This window comes from Mesocricetus auratus, unplaced genomic scaffold, assembly GCF_017639785.1.
Source record: "Mesocricetus auratus isolate SY011 unplaced genomic scaffold, BCM_Maur_2.0 Super-Scaffold_100014, whole genome shotgun sequence".
NCBI classification, from domain to species: Eukaryota; Metazoa; Chordata; class Mammalia; order Rodentia; family Cricetidae; genus Mesocricetus; species Mesocricetus auratus.
In genome coordinates this window covers 12,579,564-12,599,927 of record NW_024429197.1, presented here as the reverse complement: position 1 = coordinate 12,599,927, position 20,364 = coordinate 12,579,564, and the positions used below count along the sequence as shown (strand labels likewise).

At 40.8% G+C, this 20,364-nt stretch overlaps 1 protein-coding gene across 25 annotated transcripts in view; it reads left to right on the top strand.

Moving 5' to 3' along the window:
* Pum1 (pumilio RNA binding family member 1) overlaps positions 1 to 20,364 on the top strand; it is a 107,549-nt gene that overhangs the window by 22,370 nt on the left and 64,815 nt on the right. For all 25 annotated transcript variants that reach the window (XM_040756519.1, XM_040756518.1, XM_040756517.1 and 22 more), the window contains one exon: positions 2,864 to 2,932. In XM_040756519.1, coding sequence (XP_040612453.1) covers positions 2,864 to 2,932 — 69 coding nt within the window. The remainder of the gene's footprint in view (positions 1 to 2,863; positions 2,933 to 20,364) is intronic.

The following is a 20,364-nucleotide window of genomic DNA, read 5'->3' as shown; positions in this document are numbered from 1 at the left end:
GCCCAGCCTCGAACTCACAGAGATCTGCCTGCTTCTGCCTCCCGAGTGCTGGGATTAAAGGTGTGTGCCACCACCGCCTGGCCTGTAGGTGTAATTTTAAGTGGAGTTTGTGGTGTGCCAGCAAAGAAAGTTTTAGGGAGTGAGGCCCTTTCTTTCTCAGTATAGGAGGCAGAAGGCTATACACACAGAAAGAATAAAAGTAGTTTGTAGTGTAGGTGAAGTGTGTCACTGGGAAACAGGGAGGCCTGGAGGAGAGATAGAGCAAGAGAAGAGTGGGTGTAAGAGCAGACCTGGGGAGATGGAGGGCAAATAGCAGAGGGAGAAGAAGAATGATGGGATGGAAGCATAAAGACTGTCAAGTACTGCAGGGCTGGGCTGGGCACTGCTGAAGGACAGAAGATGAAGTAGAGAGCAGAGGCTCAGTCACCTGAGTCCATAGCAGACAGGGAAGGCAGTTTGGTCTCCAGAAGGCTGGGAAACAGGAAAGACATTAAGATCTTGTATTGCTGACAGGTGTTCTCTTTGAGCCTTGGTTCCCTCTTGTACTAAGACATGATTAGAAAAGTGATTTTTTGGCCGGGCGTTGGTGGCGCACGCCTTTAATCCCAGCACTCGGGAGGCAGAGGCAGGCGGATCTCTGTGAGTTCGAGGCCAGGCTGGACCGACAGCCTCCAAAACAGAGAAACCCTGTCTCGTAAAACCAAAAAAAAAAAAAAAAGAAAAGTGATTTTTTGAAGTGCAGTGTGGATCTCTTGTTTGTTTGGCGCGCTGACTCTAAACATATGTGTAAGGGTGTGTTTCCCACCTTATCTAGTTTCCTAGGGAAATATGAACAGGATTTTTAGTGTTTCTGCTTGAAACAGTTTGTAGTTTTTTTTTTTTTGGTATCCAAGAATTGTTTAGTTCTCTTTAGTATAGCATGGATTACACAGTAAGAGATAGACCTGTGTGTTTTCCAAATTCTTCCTGTGTTTTGTTTTGTTAAGTTTATTTAAAAATTGTATGAGTATTTTGTTTTATGTGTGTTTGGTGCCCGTGGAAGTCTGGAGAGGGCATTGAATATCTGGAACTGGAGTTATGAATGATTGTGAGCTCTGCCATGTCAATGCTGGGAATCAAACCCAGGTCCTTTACAAGAGCAACAACTGCTCTTAACCTCTGAGCCACCTCTCCAGCCCCTGTTATGTACAGTTTGGTAAAGTTCAAGCTGGCATTGGATTTGTGATCTTCCTACCACAGTCTTTTAAGTGTTGGGATCACTTAGGTTATCATATCCAGCTTGAATTGTATAAATTTATGTTTTTAGCAAACACTCCAAAGTTGTTACAGCTTAAAACACATTATCATTAGTTGCATAGTTTGTTGTTACCTGTGGGTTTTAAAGTATGTGACAGAAAGCAGTAGTATTACCGTAATTTTACAAATGACTATTCAGACAAACATTCTAAGTCTTAAGTTTTTATTTTATTTTTTTTAAGGGTTTCTCTGTAGCCCTATGCTGTCCTGGAACTTACTCTGATGACCAGGCTGGTCTCAAACTCACAGAGATGGGTCTTCCTCCATCCCTGCTTCTTGAGTGCTGGGTCTAAAGGCGTGGGCCACCACCGCCTGATTTCAGTTGGGTTTTAAGTGCTACCTTTCTCTTATCTTGCCCTAGCTCAGCCTTTGCATTCATTACCTCAACCTAGAAACTTGGGAAGGTGGTAGCCAACAGGACAGCAGGTTAGGAGGCTCCTGCTTTAGAAGTCTTGTTTTCAGGTGTCTAGAAATGCCTTCTTTCACGAATATCTTTTCTCAGGTGGTGGACACTCAGCCTCAGAAAACAGAGATGGATTGTTGGTCATAACTGAGAAGACCAACAGATGGCAAATCTGATTTGAACCACATTTTTCTGTGAAACTCACAGTGACCTAAAACTTAGCACCATTTTGAATTATGGGTAAAGATGACAGCTTTGAATACTTGTTCTCATATTTCATATTCATTGTTAATGTTATCTTAAAGAATTTTGCCAGATGTGGTGGCATGTGCCTTTAATCCCAGCACTTGGGAGGCAGAGGCAGACCAGCTTGGTCTACAAGTGAGTTCCAGGACAGGCTTCAAAACACAGAGAATTAAAAAAAAAAGATTATTATTGTTGTTTTATCCGTGTGCATGCATGTGTGCATGTGAATATGAAAACACCCTGTGGAAGCCAATTATTTCCTTGTACCATGTGGGTCCTGGGGATGGTACTCAGGTCATCAGACTCAGTAATAAGTCCCTTGATCCACTGTTACCTTACCACTAATAACTTTGGAGCTGATTAAGTGGAAGCTTACAGAAGTTGTTTATAGATATGCTTTAGTGAACTGTGAGGAAGGTTTCTTATGATATATACCATTTCTTTTCTCCGTTGTTTGAGATTTGGGGGCTTCCAGAGACTGCCTCCTGTGGATAGATTCAGATACTCTGTAAAGTTTATAGCCTGATATCTTGGAGTGATGAAGAATGCTATTGTTTAGACTGACCTCACTTATACTTGACTGCTGAAGGCTGTGGTGCAGCATTGCTGGCTTTTGGTCAGAGACCCACCACTGAAACACCACTGCTGTTCAGCATATTGGCCTCTGCTTAGTAAAGTAACTAACATTGTCATGTGATATTTTCATGCTTTGGAAATAGAAGGGAGTGGGTAGGTTAAAGCAGGGATCATTTCTGAGTCCTGATAGTTAAAGGTAAGTGAATGTTTAATCCCTTGAGTTTTGGTACGGTGCCTGTTGGTTTCTCAAAGTAAATACTGAAAGATTTTTCATTTGTGCATGATAGGTATGTAATATTCATAATGCTGACGTGAAGCTTTCCCCTCTATTCTGAACACTAGGTACGCTCTATGGATGAATTAAATCATGATTTTCAAGCACTTGCTCTGGAGGGAAGAGCTATGGGTGAGGTAAGTGAGCTGGTGTGGTTGAACAAGTGGGTGTTCTTAGGGGAGTTTGAGTTGTCTTTCATCAGATGTGTCTGAATCTAGTCTCTAGAAATATGTGCTTGCTTTTCCTTGTTGCCATCCTCACAGTAGGAATAGGATGCTGGAGAGCTGTGCCAAAACTACTGGTACAGGATGACGATTAGTCCAGTTACGTAAACAACAAAGCACCAAAGTATGGGCACACATTATAAATGTTAGATGTAATCTGAGGTGTTCTAACATTTAATTTTATGTTCATCAAGTATTCTCAGCTTTACCTCATTATCAGTGGCTAGGTGCTTTGACACTTGGAAAAGGAGTTTTAAATGTGCTGATAATCAGAGGATGTCAGTAACCTGTTTAGACTAGTGCCTTTTTAAAGGATATTACTTAGGGCTGTATTGCAAATGCAGGGTGCTTCTTAGGTTTGTCATCATAGCCATCCAGAAACAAGTGAGAATTCAGAAACAAAAACTTTGGTTTCTTTTTAGTTTTTATTTATTTATTTTGTTTATTAGTTTGGTAAGTAGAGTTGCCATTGCTTAAAAGGGGAGTGTAGTTAAAGAACACACAACCTCTGAAGGTTCTGCTTGTTGACAGGAATCGACTGTTCAAGTGTATTGCTGAAGACTGCATATAGGCCATTTGCTTGTGGCTGTCATTCTGGGCAGTAACTCTGGGCTTGTCTGTTTTGTTCTGTACTTTAAAGCTCTCCTATCTACTTTAATGTTTTGAAGGAGGGAGAATGGCTATATTTCAGTTTTTTTCCAGTGGACTAGTCACTAGATAACGTTTATTTGCTTTAGTGAATGCTATTTGGGTTCAGTCATTGTGCTGGGTTTGGAAGGTCAAGAAAAATGCTGTCCCTTTTCCTGGGTTGGCACTGAGCACTTCCGGACTGCTTCTGTGGCAACATTGAGTAGTCACAGGCTCCTGCTGTTTTGTCCTGGAGTTCTTGCTCATCTTGTTGCAAGATTTTGCTTTGAATGTTTTCTTTTTTTCTGAATTTTCTTGTGGTCAGAGGGGTCAGTTTCTTCTGCCTTGCCATCTTGGGTTCTGAATTTTAGGAAATGATTTGATAGGTGTCGTTGTGTTAACTCTGTCTGCTTACTGTCATTGATTGCAGTAGCATGTTTTAATAAACCTTGTTAGTTATTGGATAAAAGACTTAGTTACTTAATTTCTAGAGTATGTTTTGAAGAGAAACAACCGATTTGTTAGGTATTGAATGTGGAAGGATACACTATGTTTATCTTCTATTCCTGTGATTCTAACCTTTCTTTGTTAAAAATCCAATTCTAAAGCTAAGTATTGTTGGCTCATGCCTTTAATCCCAGCAGTGTGAGACCGAGACTTGAAGAGTGAGTTCAAGGTCAGCCTGGGCATCATGGTAGAGTGTAATACTAGTTTTTTGTTGTAATGATAAAATGAAGAAGGGTCACTTAAGGAAAAAAGAAAGTTTATTTGATCTTTTGGTCCAGAGGAAACGTTCATAATAGTGGGAGAGGTATGATCACAGGCCACGAGCAGAGAACACATCTTTTGTTTCAACATAAAACACAGAGAATTTGAAGTGGTATGAGAGCTTTAAGCTCTAAAAGCTGCCTCTCTGGCAAGGTTGTACCTCCTCCAAATCTCTATAACAGTGTTACTAGTTGGAACAACTGTTTTTTAATGCCTGAGCCTGCAGGGACAGTTCTCATTCAAATTACCAGAACACAAAACACATTCACAAAGCAACAGTGGTAAGTACCATTTGTTAACTACCTTCTAGGCAGATGTAAAGTACTTTGCATACATTAACTTATCAGAACCCACTGCCAACTGAAGTTTAAAAGATTGCTCCTTCATTAAACTCAGATTACTCTCCAAAACACAGAAAGGGCAGTGAAATACAGAGTGAAGGAAACATTGGGTCTACATGGAAAGAAAAACAAGTGTCTTCTATAGTTGAAACTTAGAGAAGAAGGGCTTTGAAAGCACATCAGTATCATGAGGAAGTACCAGACTAACAAGCATCTTTTGGTCAAATGAGTACTCCGTTACATGCAGATTGGGAAAGATTTCCCCCCTTCAATGCAAGGGAGAGTATCACACCAGAAGCATAGCAATATGCTTTTTCCCCCCCCCTTTTTTAAATTTGTGTAGTGTCTATGTAGCTCTGGTTGTCCTGAAACTTGCTCTGTAGACCAGGCTGGCCTCAAACTCAAAGAGATCCGCCTGCCTCTGCCTCCTGAGTGCTGGGATTAAAGGCGTGTGCCATCACCACCCGACCAATTTCAATTTCTAATTGCTTGATTTTTCTTTCTACTTATCAATAAAACATCTCTTGAAGGAAATAATATATTTACTAAATGCAAACACTAAATTTAAAAGGATTGGATGGATGGACTTTCAAGCTAGATACAGTGGTGTGTATGGGAGGGGAAGAGGGAGGGAGAGAAAGAATACTTACATTAATATATGGGTCTTTAAAACTTCAAAGAATGTTATTTCCTTTGAAAGAAATTGATTTCTAGTAGTGTTTGTGCTGACTTACTCTTTCAAAACCTTTGCCATACCTCTTGGCATAGGAAGACTTTGAGTTTTCATAGTAGAAGTTTTTCTAAAAAGTTGTTACTTAAAATACCCATCACTCTTTGTTGGTTGTCTGAAGTGCAGCTGTTTTTATTTGAAAAACTTTTAAAAAGATTTATTTATTTATTTTTCCTGTAGCAGGGTTTCTCTGTGCAGCTTTGACTGTCTTTGAACTCACAGAGATCAGACTGCTTCTGCCTACCAAGTGCTGGGTTTAAAGGCATGTGCCATCTCGCCCAGCCTAAGATTTAGTTACTTTTACTGTGTGTGTTGTTGTTGTTGTTGTTTTGCTTGAGTGTGTTTTGCTTGGTGCCTGCAGAAGCTGAAAGAGGATGTTAGATCCCCTAGAACTGAAGTTGTTATTACAGCCTGCTTTGGGCTTGTAGGTGCTGGGATTTGAACCTGGATCTTCTGGAAGAGCAACCACTGCTCTTAACTACTGAACCTAATTTCTAGTCCCTAAACAGCTGTTTTTTTTTTTTTTTTTTTTTTTTTTTTGGTTTTTCAAGACAGTGGCTTTGGAGGCTGTCCTGGAACTCGCTTGGTAGTCCAGGCTGGTCTGGAACTCACAGAGATCCACCTGCCTCTGCCTCCCGAGTGCTGGGATTAAAGGCGTGCGCCACCAACGCCCGGCTTAATCCAGCTGTTTTTAGCTGTATAGGGTGTAAAAAAGGAATAATGGGCAATGTCTTGGGATTTGGATGATAAGTTAAACTAGCTCCCATGTACCTTACTTGCTCTTTCATTCAACTTAGAAGTCCTCAAAAGTTTAAGGACATATACCTGAGCAGCTGAGTTGGTGTGGATTGAGGAGAGTATTTTTGTATAGTTAGGAAGGCTTATGGACTGTTCTTTTGTGATCACCAAAACCAAATAACTTACAACAACAAAATAATAGAGGAATTCTTTTTTATTTTATGAGAGATAAATCCCCTTCAAAATGTATTTTTATTTTTATGTGTATGTGTGTGGTGTTTTGCCTGCATATATGTCTCTCCAGCCCAGGATTGTTTCTTTTAGCTATTTCAGAGTTTGGGAACATGTAACAGAAGGGCTTCTTTATGGCAGACAAGAAACAAGTAGTGAAACTGGCATGCAGGAAGAGACCATGGCAACATATACCCCTGTAGGGATCTACTTCCAGGGACTCTACCTAGTCCCTGCATTCTACCTTTCTCCATCTCCCAGTAATATCATCTTTGAGACTCCACCAGGGGGTCGATCATTCATGATATAAGAGTCACTGGAGATGCCTTATTGTATCCAGAATGCGCTGCATTTGGTTCTTAGTCCATTCTGAATCCAAACAGCTTGACAATCACAGTTAACTATCATGTTCACTTTGAGTTTTTAAACTTGCTACATTGCTTTCTTGTATGATCCTTTCCTTCTATGTAGAAGGGTAGGTAGGGCGTAACTGATGACGTCCAAAAAAGGATGGATTTGTGGAAAGGAAAGAAGTATTGTGAGAATCATTGGCAAAAGATCTCTTATTATGTAATTGACCTTTGTTTACCCTGTTGTTTATTTGTGATTGTCTAAAAACATTTTTTATTTTTACACAGGACCTTTTTTGAGTCAGGATTTCTCTGTGTAACAGGCTGTCCTGGAACTCTTTCTGTAGACTAGACTAGCCTCAAACTTACAAGAGATCCACCCGCTTCTGCCTCCTGAGTGCTGGGATCAAAGGCATTCGCCTACCGGTTTATCACTGTGCATCCTTAGCTTGGAGCTCGATTTGGCGATGAGGCTGACCTCAAACTCTCAGAGAGATATACCTGACCACTGAGATTAAAGGCATATGGATGCAATGGGCCTGAGATAGTCTTACTCTGTTGAAACTCACTTTATTTCTCAGGCTGGCTTTGAAATTATAACAGTTCTGTTACCTCAGCCTCCCAAGGGCTGGGATTTTACTGGCATGAGGTAGCTGAAGTTTTCTAATTGTTCTTTATAGAACAATTGACTATTTTTTCTTTTTAAGATGTTGGTGATGATCATCATAGGGTCTCATGTTCTCAGACTGGCCTCAATCTTGACATACAGGTGACCTTGAACTCATTCTCCTGCCTCCACTTGTAATTTACCATCACAATGAGCTAAGATTACATAATGTTTTATAGCTAGTATAGTTTAATAGTGTAGGCCACCATGTCATTTCTGGGTTAAACTGAATGTATTTAGATAATTAGCCTTTCATCATTTAGTAAAATACTACTTCCATATTCACTAGTAGACTTAAAATGATAATTGGAGATACCAGAAATTAGAAAAGAATAGTGTCCTGGAATATAAGATAGTCTTTAAATCCCCCCCCCAGACAGGGTTTCTCTGTGGCTTTGGAGCCTGTCCTGGAACTAGCTCTTGTAGACCAGGCTGGTCTCAAATTCACAGAGATCTGCCTGCCTCTGCCTATGGAGTACACAACCACTGCCTGGCAGTCTTTAATTTTTTTAACTAATTAATTTGGGGTGGTGTCTCTTACTATGAAGCTTTGGCTGGCCAGGAATGCTCTACCTCACCAGTGCTGGGATTAAAAGCATGTACCACCGTGTAGATTTAGAGGAGGCAGTGACTGGATAGTGATCTGGGAAGCTATTCAGAGAAAGTAAAACTTTGTGGGATAGAGCCAGTGTAGAGCAGGCAGGGCCTTAACCAGTGCTCCTATCTGTGGTTCAAACATTTATCTTTGGACTTTGCTTCTTCCTATAGCTAAGAGTTGTTGAGTAAGAGAGCTTAGTTTCTAGGACTCTCACAGATCAGAGATTGCTGGAGTTTGACCTTGTGTAGAAGAATAGTCCAGCCTTTTTGGAGAAGAGAGGAAAATATGCCAAGGGGCATCTAACTGTGATGTCCTTTTAGAGTGATTTGTTATCCTAGAACTTTTCATTGGGTTTCTCCCACCATACACACTTCCCTGGCCTACAATAGGGCTTCTTACCTCATGTTGACTTCAACAAAAAATTGTTTTTATGTGCATATATATATATATATATCCCTGCAGGACCTTGTGGGAGTCAGAAGAGGGTGTTAGATCTTCTGAAGGGAGTTACAGGTGGGTGTGAGCTATCACATAAATGGTGGGAACCAAACCCAGGTCCTCTGTCAGAATATTGCTGAATCATCCTCTCCAGACCCAACCTCCAATCCTACTGCTTTCGTCTCCAGAGTGGGAAAACGATAGGTTTGTACTACCATACTCTGTTTATTTGATGCTGTGTCTCACACATGCTAGTGCATGTAACTGCCAACTGAGTTGTATTCCCAGCTCTCCTTGAGCTCTTTTCAGTGACCCATTCACTTTTCTACAGCTGATTGGAAATGCCCATCAGGATACATGGTTTGAAGCAGGGCCATGTGGGGGTTTGATGTGGTGGCTCAAAATGTTAAATTATTTTCCATTATGGTTGACATAGTTTCCTAGAATTAGAAAACTTTGATCAGCTAAAATGATTTGTGAATTACATTTCTGAATGGGACTGCTGTTTAAGCACTGGCATGTAAAAATTGTTCATTCAGTTGATTACAAAATTGATTGTTGGAAAGGAGACATATTGTTGACTCAGAAAGCAGGTCTTCTTTGTTGTTGCTTTTTGTTTTTTGTTTTTTGGTTTCTCTGTGTCCTGACTGTCCTGCAATTCACTTTGTAGACCAGGCTGGCCTGGAACTCACTGAGATCCTCTTGCCTGTGCCTTCAAAGTGCTGGGATTCAAGGTGTGAACTGACTGAAGGCAGGCCTTTCTAGATATATTACTACAAAATGTCTTGTCAGCACATATAACTAACATCTGTTCTCCAAACTCTGGCTGTTGATCATAGACAGCAATGGTGAAGGCCCCAATCCTATTAACTCTTTATTAAAACTATTGGTTTAGAGCATTTCCTACATCTTGCTGTTAGACTGAAATGTAGCCAGGCCACATGGTCCAAAGGGACACACTCTTAGTAAATGACTAACTTACTGTGTTTTGGATGTGAAGTGACTTTTCTGCATTATTTGGGGATATTCCTGAAGCCTTGTAATAAGTCTTGAGATTTGGTGTTTTGCGGGCTTCTTAAATTGAAGAGTGGGTGAAATATCTGATATTTGGATACTTGGTCCCACCCGGTCTTATCACTTCCAGACATGTGTTCAACCTCTGTCCTACATCTGCTTTATCACTTGTACTGAGAAGGCTGGGCAGACCTTCTATGTGCATCGGGCTGTCTTGGAATTTGAAAGCGCAGTAAGCATAGTAGGATCCTTGCTTTCTTTGTGCTAATGTACTTCTACTCTTTCATGTTTCTCTTTTGGCTTGAATGTCAGATTAAAAGAAAAGAGGCTGGATATAGTGTCAATGTGTCTTTAATTCCAGTGATCAGGAGACCTGCCTTGTCTACATAGTGAGTTCTAGGACAGCCAGGGCTATGTAGAGAGACCCTGTCCCAAAGGGGCAAGGGCTTCCCATGTAGCTTAGGCTGGCCTTTTTATTATTTATTTTTATTTTATGTCCATTGGTATTTTGCCTGCATGTATGTTTTACGAGGATGTTGGACCCCCTGGATTAGGAAGGCTGGGAGCTGCCATGTAATGCTGGGAATTGGACCCAGGCCCTCTGGAAGAACAGCCAGTGCTCTTAACCGCTGAGCCATCTCTCCAGTCTTCTAGGCTGACCTATTACAGTGATCTACTTGTCTTTGTTCTGGGATAAAATGTGTGTGCCATCATGGCTGTCAGTGTCTTTTTGATGGTGTTTATATACTTGATTTGAGAGTAAAGCAACTAAAACAACAGTAAATGTCCGCTTCCAATACCGTATTTGTACGATACCATCAATAACATCATCTGTGAATCTCCATTTTGTTTTGCTTTGTTGCTTGAACTACGTCTTCACTATGTAGCCAAGGCTGGTTTTGAACTTGTACTCTGTTTTTGCTTGGAAAATGCTGGGATTATAGGTATGTGCCATTTTGCCTGACTTGTGCCCCATCCCTCCACTTTTTTTTTTAGATAAGGAAAGAAACACCAGGTAAGGCTTTAAGTGTCAAAGGTGAATAGACTGATTCCATTTTGTTGGGCACAGAAAAAGAATAGCTGCAAATATGTTGAATAAATACAGTTTTTTTTTTTTTTTTTTTTTTTTTTTTTTTGGTTTTTCGAGACAGGGTTTCTCTGTGGCTTTGGAGGCTGTCCTGGAACTCACTTGGTAGTCCAGGCTGGTCTCGAACTCACAGAGATCCACCTGCCTCTGCCTCCCGAGTGCTGGAATTAAAGGCGTGCGCCACCAACGCCCGGCCAGTTTTTTCTTTTTGGCTATGATTTATAGGCATGATTTTCACGATAGTCCTTGGATGTTAGAATGCAATTTTTATAGATAGGCAGCAAGAGACTGTGATGTGATCATGCTTCAGCTGTTTGGACCTAGATACATTACTCCCAGGCCATCATGTATTGAGTTTTACTCTTTCAAAGCTCAGCTGCTAGTTTGTGCTCCTACATTAAGCTCTCCTGCTCACTCATCAGCTAGAAGCTGTAGAGTGAGTCAGGTTGCAGGGGATTCCTCCTGTTCTTAAGGCGACCCCACACTTGACCACCCAGAACTCCAGTTCAATTCAATAAACAGTTGCATCACTTAGATGCCTTACCTGCCCTAGGATTGTGAAGATGTGGTGAAGAGAATGAGTAACAACAAAACTGAAAGGCCCTGATCCTCTTCTGCAAATAGTTACTTTAGAAGCATTGATGACTACTTATACAGATGTCCTTCAAGTTGAGTCTAATATGGAGGTCTTCTGTCTTTGAGCCAGAGTCCCACTGTGTAGCCCTGGCTAGCCTGAAATCTGCAGTGATCTTGCCTCTGTGTCATGAGTACTAGGGGGTGGGTAGTAGGCATGCTCCACCATATCCTGTTAAGGCTTTGGTTACCAGGACCTTGAAGTTGAACCAGATCAATAGGCTGCTTTTTCTGTATCATCTATTAAGGCATAAACACACATAGTGATGCATAGCCAGGCATAGTGGTGTCTAGGGAGCTGGGTTAACTTGTGCTTTGTTGCTTGCTTAGATATGTATTAAAACTATGATGTGTGCAGTTATTTTTCTTTTTATATTTATTTATTGGCTTATTTTATTTGTTTTCTCTTCTAACAGGGTTTCTCTATAGCTCTGGCTGTCCTAGAACTTACTATGTAGACCAGTATTTATGTATGAATAAAAGTACGTTACTTCATCAGTCTGTAGGTAATTTGAAAGACAACACTGTTCCATTTTATTGTGTTTCTTCCTAGCATTTTTCTGGACTGGTTGTCAATTTGTCAGGTGTTAAGGAGATAGGGGAAAAGTTTCCTTTGTCCTCACTGTTACAGTAACTTGAAGTTGGAGCTTGTAAAGAAAGCTTTAGTGGACTTGGGTGCTCAAGTGGAGAGATGTCAGTGTGCGAATTGTCTCCAGGTGAATGCATCACAAGTGACAGAATGCTAATGTGCTATCAGTGTTCTGGATATCTTTGAAGGACTTGCTTCATGAAAGCAGCATGTTTTTTTGCAGACCATTTCGGGACAAGTAACTCCCAATGGCTGTGTAGGGGTTGTCTAAGAGCCAGCCTGTAGCTCTGACTGATGGGGCCCTAAAGGGCATCAGTTCTTCATATCTCCAGCCCCCTCTTGATTTCTCAGCAGTTTAGTGGATTTTCACGGCACCTTAATAACTCTGGATGGATGAAACAAGCTCTCCACATTTGCCCTTTGTGCCTCAGTTGACTCTACAGAATAGATTCCCACTTAAGACAACTTAAGTAATAAATTTCCTTCAGTGATTGCATTCTTGTTCATTATAATAGACCTTGATTCTTAATTTGTGATTACAGCTACAAGAGCAGGAGCGATGACTCAGTGGTTAAGACCACATGTTCTTACAAAGGACCTGGGTTTGATTCCCAGTAGCTACATGGTGGTTCACAACCATCATAACTGCATTTCCAGATCTAATGACCTCCGAAGGAACCAGGCACTCATGTGGTACACATGCAAAACACCTTCACATAAAATGAATAAATATTAAAAGAAATTACAGTTTAAAAAGAAAAACCCTAAACATTCTCTGAGGGCTAGGGATATAACAGCTCATGGATAGAGGACAGTCTAACATGCACAAGTCCCTGCCTCTCTGTAGTACAGTAAATACACTGAGTCAAGTAAAGCAGTGGCAAAGACATCTTACAGGGCTTCACATCTGAGGTACTATAGACTATGCTTTCACCCCATTTGAAGTTACTTTGTAGACCAGGCTGGCCTCGAACTCACAGAGATCTGCCTGCCTCTGCCTCCTGAGTGCTGGGATTAAAGGCATGTGCCACTAGCATCCAGCTGATTTCATTAGTTACTGTTGCATTATGTGTGTTGTGAATCATGTGTATACAGGTATATTTGGCAGCAGAGGCAGGCAGATCTTTGTGAGTTTGTGGCCAGCCTGTCTTCAGAGTCCCAGGACAGTCAGGGCTACACAGAGAAACCCTGGTGTCGTGATCCCCTCCAAAAAAAGACCCCACCAAAACTGGGTTTCTTGACCCAGGCTGACATAGAACACAGGCCTACATCACTCTACAGCCTAGCATCCTGGGTGCTGGGATTGCAGACCTGCATTTGCTGCTGGTAAAACTTATCTTTTCCATAGACAGAAAAAAACAACATTGGGTTTTTAGGAGCCAGGAGGGAAGACTCAGTGACTTTATCTTGACCAGCTAAGTGATGAGTGGGTTTCATTGTAGTGGTAGAACTGATGTTGAATGGCACTAAGCTAGGCAACATGAAATTGTTAGTTTCAGGAGCTGGAGAGATGGCTCAGGGTATTTGCTGCTAACCCAGAGATGCCTGTGATCCAGTAGAGTTCCTTTGGCCATCAGAGCACTCGGGCTTGCATGTGCGAGTGTGCGATGATGATGATGATGATGATGATGATGATAAAATAATAGTCTTTAAAAAATTCCTTCCCACACCAAGGATTCATATATTGCTGGGCATGCCAGCAACTTAGCCACAACCCCAGCCCTGTCATCTGCTTATTTTAATAAAATAACTGGCTTTGTGATGAAGCCAGTGATATTTACTGCTCCTTAGTTAAGCCACCATTTGTAAATTTGTTTGCAACTTTAGTGTTCAAATTATGTTAAGTAATACAATATAATCTCCTAAATTAGTCCCAAATTTGTCATTTTGAATTCATGTTGAAGCACATTTTCTTAAAAGAAAATGGTTATTTGTAGTGAATTCCATATCAGTTAATATCAGGTTCTATTTATTAGACTATGAGTTATAAACCGATATGAATATTTTAAAATGTTAAAATTGTGTGTGTATCACTGTGTATGTTTAGGTCAAAGTACACTATGTGGGTCTTAGGGATTGAATTTAGGAAGCCACAATCTTGTGACGTCACTAAGCACTGATTTTTATTTTAAAGACAGGCTCTTATTATGTAATAGTTCAGGCTATCCTCAAACTCATACTCCTTCTGCCTCTCAACTGCTGGGATTACAAATGTATGTCATTATACCTCTATCTTTCTGATACTAAAATTTTTTGTTTTGTTTTGTTTTTACGAGACAGGGTTTCTCTGTATTGTTTCGGAGGCTATCGGTCCAGCCTGGCCTCGAACGCACAAAGATCCGCCTGCCTCTGCCTCCCGAGTGCTGGGATTAAAGGCGTGCGCCACCACCGCCCGGCTCTGATACTAAAATAATTTTACATGTAGGTTAGAGAACAATTTTAGGGGCAATTAGCTTACTCCTTCCTCAATATAGGTTCTGGAGATCGATCTTAGGCCACTGGGCAAGTGCCTTTACCTGTTGATTTGTTTTACAGGTCCATCTTGTTGTCTTGATCCAAAAGGGAACAGTGCACAAAGAGAAGCAGTCTTTGTCTTTAAAAATCCTCATTACATTTTAGAGGGAGTGGGGAAGGAGAGAGGGAGTGAAAGCGTATGTATGTATTTAGAGAGGATTTTGCTTGTAACCTAGGCTTGTGGTAATTCTCCATTAGTCTTGGGGTGTTAGTATTATAAGCTTATGTAATACCACGGCAGATTGAAGATTTGTTTTTTGATGTTCAGATAAATTCTTGGGAATTCAGATGGCCTTTTTTTCATTTTGGTTCTTTCCCCGACCCTGATAGATAACACCCTCCACCCCCAGAACCCATCAAAGAATTATGGTAATAGTTAATGAATGAGTCAGTGTTTATTTTAAAGTTTTGTGAATTAATCTATTTATACTTTTATTTCATTGTGTTTTGAGACACTAGCTCACTCTATAACCCATGTTGGCTTTATGGTTGAATAAAACTTCAAAAAAAAAAAAAAAAAGAACCAGGTGTTGTGGTGCTGCACACCTTTAATTCCCAGCACTACGGAGGTAGAGGCAAGTGAATCTCTGAGTACCAGGTCACCCTGGTCCACAAAGTGAGTTCCAGGACACACACCACCAACCTCAAAAGCAAAACACATAAAACCCCCCAAAACTTTCAGAATAATGACTTAGCATCAGTATAGGTTCTTGCATTTGTGAACATTTTCTATGTTGTTTTCTTTGGCATCACAACATTCTGGTATGGAGGAACTAGCTAAATCTGATGGAATTAAGGTTTTGAGATGGGATTTCTGGAAATGCTGTTTTCATAGCTCACATTTCAGTCTCAGAAGATCCTTTTTCTGACATAATGAGGGTGATGAGAATAGATACTAAGAGTCTTCAAGGATTCTTCTATTTTAAATCTTACTAAGTGGTTAAATTCATTTGAAGTGAATCTAGGTTTGGAAATTTGAGTAGTCAGATAACATGAGACCTAATCATGCCTGTGAGTTTGTAAGCACCCCTGTGTCTTACAAACCAAATTATGCTGGGAGTACTGTATTTGGGGGAAGAGGGGTGAGAGGAAAAGAGTGGTGGTAAGGAAGAGCGGGGAGGTAGAGGAGGGGGAGAGAAGTGGGTAGATATTTGCAACATGGGTTTATAGTCTAAGCAGTTAAAACTTTAGAGCATAGGCTAACAGAAGGAATGCTCAATGCTTTTAAGGCCCACATAGAACTTCAGGCAGATATTGCTATGGGTGTGGTCATACATATGCTAATCCTTTGTAATAGCTAGCCTCTTTGGCTTCTGTAGAGGTTCCTGTGGGCTTTGTTTGGCTAATAATTGTTACTGCAGTGGCCTAGGTGGCAGTGTGATAGTTTTATCTAATGTCTGAGTACACTGGGAACCTTGCATTGAGGAAGTAGCTGTCGCTGAGTCTTCTTTCTTTTTTGTTTTTGCTTTTCGAGACAGGGTTTCTCTGTGTATCCTTGACTGTCACAGAGATCCATCTGCCTCTGCCTCCTGAGTGCTGGGGTTAAAGGCATGTGCAAACTGCACAGCTGGTTTGTAGATTTTAAGTAGGCCTTTATTGCTCATTCAGAGGAATTGGATTATGACATTGACCCACTCTAATCAAAACTACAAGAGACTAATGTATAAAAGCCTAATTGGAATCTATTAATTTCTGAGGAGAAACTGTAGCTCTCAATGGACAGGGTCACTGTGATCAGTGATCAGTAGTGTCCTTGGCTCAGGAAGTCAGTTCTAAGAAGCTGCTTGCTATTAAGCATTGGAACCAGGGAAGTTGCTAGGTTCATGATGGCAATATTTACTGTACTCAACTGACTTTCATAAGTGTGGACTTGGATATCATCTGCTCTTTTCAACATGCTAACTGGGTTAATAGTCTGATTGCATCTGTCTCCTTAGTTTTTGTTGGATCAATTCCTAATTCCCATCACCTTCCTTTAAAATTGTCAGATCTTGCTGGTTGGTGGTGGTACATACTTTTAATTTAAGCAGACCTGTGATCTGAGGCCAGTCTGGTCTATAATGAGAGAGTTCCAAGCCAGCCAGGGCCACACAGAGAAACACTATGTTGAACCCCCCCCACCCCCACCCCCAAAAAAAGAATCGTCAGGTAGGTCTTAATCCTTTACAGACTAGTTTTCTCTTAAAGAGAATTTTGTAACCCTGTACTGTGATTTGTTGATTTTCATCTATTTATTTATTTATTGGCTGTAATCTCTGCATCAGGAAATGGATGCAAGCTTGCCTAGAGCTGTAAATCAGCTTGGTTTACTTAGTTCCAAACCTGCCTGGGATTACCTGCTCCACAAAAGACAAGATCTGCTGGCTGGGAATGTTGCTCAGCAGCAGAGTGTGCAGAGCATTTGAGCTTTGTGTAGATTGTTAGTAAATTTATGCTGATTGCATTTCAATTTGTAGTGATTAAAGCTAAGTCTGGCTGAAGTGAAAGTTGGGTGACTACTTGTTTTTGCAGTGAGTTGGTTTGTGGGGAGGCTGTAGCTTATGGTGGATAGAATTCTCTCCAGAGGGGTGGTTGCTGAATTTAAGTAGCTCTTGGATCTTGATTTTGCTTCATAATATACCATTGTACTGGGGCCTCAGAAGTTAAGAGCACTGACTGCTCTTCCAGAGGTCCTGAGTTCAATTTCCAGCAACCACATGGTGGCTCACAACCATCCACAATGAGATCTGGTGCCTTCTTCTGGAGTGCAGACATACATGGAGGCAGGATGTTGCATTCATAATAAATAAATCTTAAAGAAAAAAAAAAACCAAACCATAGTACTTTCGGGCCTGGGATTTAGCTATAAGAAATGGTATGAGAGCTCCCTCGCCCCACCCCCCTCAGGTTTGTCAGTGTAACAGCTCTGACTGTCTTCAAACTGATATCTTCCTGCTTCTTCCTCCAGTGTTGGGATTAAAGGTGTGTACCACCACTGCCAGGCCATCAAGAGGTGTTTGAAGTACACAGTTCTACACAGTCATGATTGTATTACAACAGTTCCCAGGCAGCTTAGAAGGTCATTGTTTAAACCTTACGACTTCCTAAGATCTCTTATGAGCTGCAGGTACAATGTCTACCAGATCTGAATGTTTGTTCAGCTTATCAGAGAAGGATCTTCCAGATTCATGTGGTTGATGTCAGGATCCTGATCTTCATGGACTCCTAGAATGAGAGCTTTAGTTCCTAGTGAACTGTTGGGTAGAAATCTCTTTTAGTTTCTTGCCAAGTGGGCCACTCTCTGGTGTCTAAAAGCGAGCAAGCTGGTCAGTGGTGGTGTAGGAAGAAATTGAAGTGGTTGGGGGCACTATAGACTTGTGACCTCACAACATCCCATCATTAGGTCCTGTTTAAGTACAAAGGGACTAGGTCATTTGTAGTCAGCTCTTTTGCTTACCACAATTGAGTACAAACAGCAGGTTTTACAATAAAGGGAGAAATTCTAGGTTCTGTGTAGAACTTAGAGATATTAAAGGGTTTAACTAATCTTGCTTTTAACTTCACTCCTATCACTTGGTTCAGGGATTCCTTTCCTGTTTGCTGAGCACCCATGCAACTCACCCTTTTTACCCTGCGTGGCCCCAATCAGCATGATGCACTCTGTTCTCCTCCTTTCTCTCTCTTTATCTCTTGGGAAGTTGCCCAAATAGTGTCTGCTGTTCTCACTGATAACTGATCTCCACCTCACAAGGAGCTCTAGTACTGTTGGGCTTACCTCTAACATCTATTTAGTGTTTTCTACTTTTAGTAGTAGGAGAACTGGTTGACTCAGTGAGCTATGAACAGTTTTTTGATGTATAGTCTGTTGAACCTTGTTGCATCTGTTACTAAATAGGAAGCAGACTCTTAATTTTTTTGTTTCATTGTTGATTTGTGTGCATATGTATATGTTTGTGGACTCAAGTGTGCCATACTTCGTGTGTGGAGGCCATGTGGAGTTGGTTCTCTTGTAACATGTTTTCCAGGGATTGAACTGAAGTCATCAGGTTTGGAGGCAAGCATCTTTATCCTCTGAGCCATCTCACCAGCCCTAAAAAATCTCCACTTTTTAGCACTGTACATTGTGCTTGCTGTACCATTTCTCTTAAAGAGTAGAGCCTAGAAACACTTTGCTCTCATCTGCCTACCTGTACTCACTACAACGCATGTTGTGACAGCCTAATAGACTAGACTATAGTAAGCAACATCAGAATCCCACAAGTCCCCTTTGATGTCTTGAGCTCAAAGATTGCTGCTTTTAGTTACCAACTTGATAAGTCATAGCAAGACTGTTTAATATGTTGAGCCCGGTACTTGTCAAAGCTATTCTTGAACTTATATGTAGAAGGACTATAAAGATTAAAAAAAATGGCAGCATAGGACTGTTTTCAATCACTTTTGCTCTTTTCCACAAAGCATAAAATTAACCAACATGAGATGTGGCCTCTTGTGTTGATTTTATTGCTTCTTTTAGTATACAAAGAGGGTGCTAAACAAAGAGGATGCTAAATTGGGACTCCTGTTTGGTCTCACCCCCTTCAAACTAAGAGTTTTTTGGTCAGCCTTAAAGGTGTGTGTGGTGGAAGGGATACAGCCATGGAGTAAAGAAAATTTATGGGTTCTTTGGATTGACTATTTATAAGATGGAAAGGATAAAAAGAACGTAAGAGCAGAAATTCTTTCAAATTGTCCCTTGTATTTTCTGTGTCTCTTCTGGAATTTGACCGTGATTTTCCTTATGTCTGATGCCAAGGACACATTTCCCAAGAAGCTGTTTGGTACTTGCTGATGATGTTTTTGATTGTCACAGCCTCTGAAAAACAGGTTTGGCATCAGAAAAAGGAGGAGGCTTCCGAGGACAGTTTAATAGTAGTTCTCAGGGCACATCAGACTATTTAGTTCAGGGATTACTGGCTCCTACTTATCTTTATGTGGACACCTGCTTCTCCCTCTTTCTGTCCCAACCAACTCTTGTGAAGAGACCCCAAAAGCATGATGAAGGATTGACTGGTGCTTGTAATTTAACCATCCATCTTTGAGGCTGCTTAGAGCATTTGGACAGTTAAATGCCAGGCCAGAAGTCTTTTTGTTTGGGTTCTTTCTGTTTGAAAAAAGTGCCAAACTGCTTGGGTTCATGTTTAGTTTAATGGAACTTTTGGAGGGTGGGTAACATTGTACTGAGAAAACAGAAGTGAGGCTGGAAAGCCAGCTGGGGTTTGTTTTTGTGGGCAATTTCGCTTTCTTTATTATACTCGGGTGTGGCTAATAAGTTGGAAAGTTCAACCTGTCCAGGAGGAGAGCAGAACTCTTGGGCTTCCTGGTGCTTTATTTTTGAAAGTCAGCATTCCATTTCTGACATCACATATAAGTCAGTTCACATAAGTGAGCCCTTTTATGCTCAGATTACATGTTATCTCAAGCTTCTTGGATCCTGTCTGAAGAATAGCACTTGAAAAGAAAATGTAATTAGAGCAAGTAAGAGTTTATTAAGTAAAGCTGGTGAACAGACCAAGAATGATAGCAGTCTTAAGGAAATCTTCCTTTGTAACTATGACCACTGTTTCTTTGAAGTCACTTCAAAGAAGTGGTAATATCAAGTATTAAACCTAACAGAGGTTAAGAAATTTTATATCCCTTCTGGAAGTAGATAAATGGCTTTTCTCTCTTTCTAAAATCTTAGAACAGGTGGTTGTGGTAGGGAAGTGTTGATTAGTAGAAGTTTAATCTAGCATTCTATAGCTGGGTTTTAGAGCTGGGTTCATGCTCTTGCTTTGAGTAACTTTGTATGGTTGGGCAGTACATGTGCAGATAGTATATTAGCAGTTGTAGGTACATTCTTTTGCAGTTAGAGCCAGCCCTCTTAGCAAGCAGTTAGCTAATAGGGCAATGTTTGTACCCTTAACTCCTCCTCAAAAATCTTCAAATAGACAAAGTAAGTTAATGATTCTAGATATTTATGATTAGTATCCCCTTGATTTAGACCTTTCAGTGTCTTTTACAAA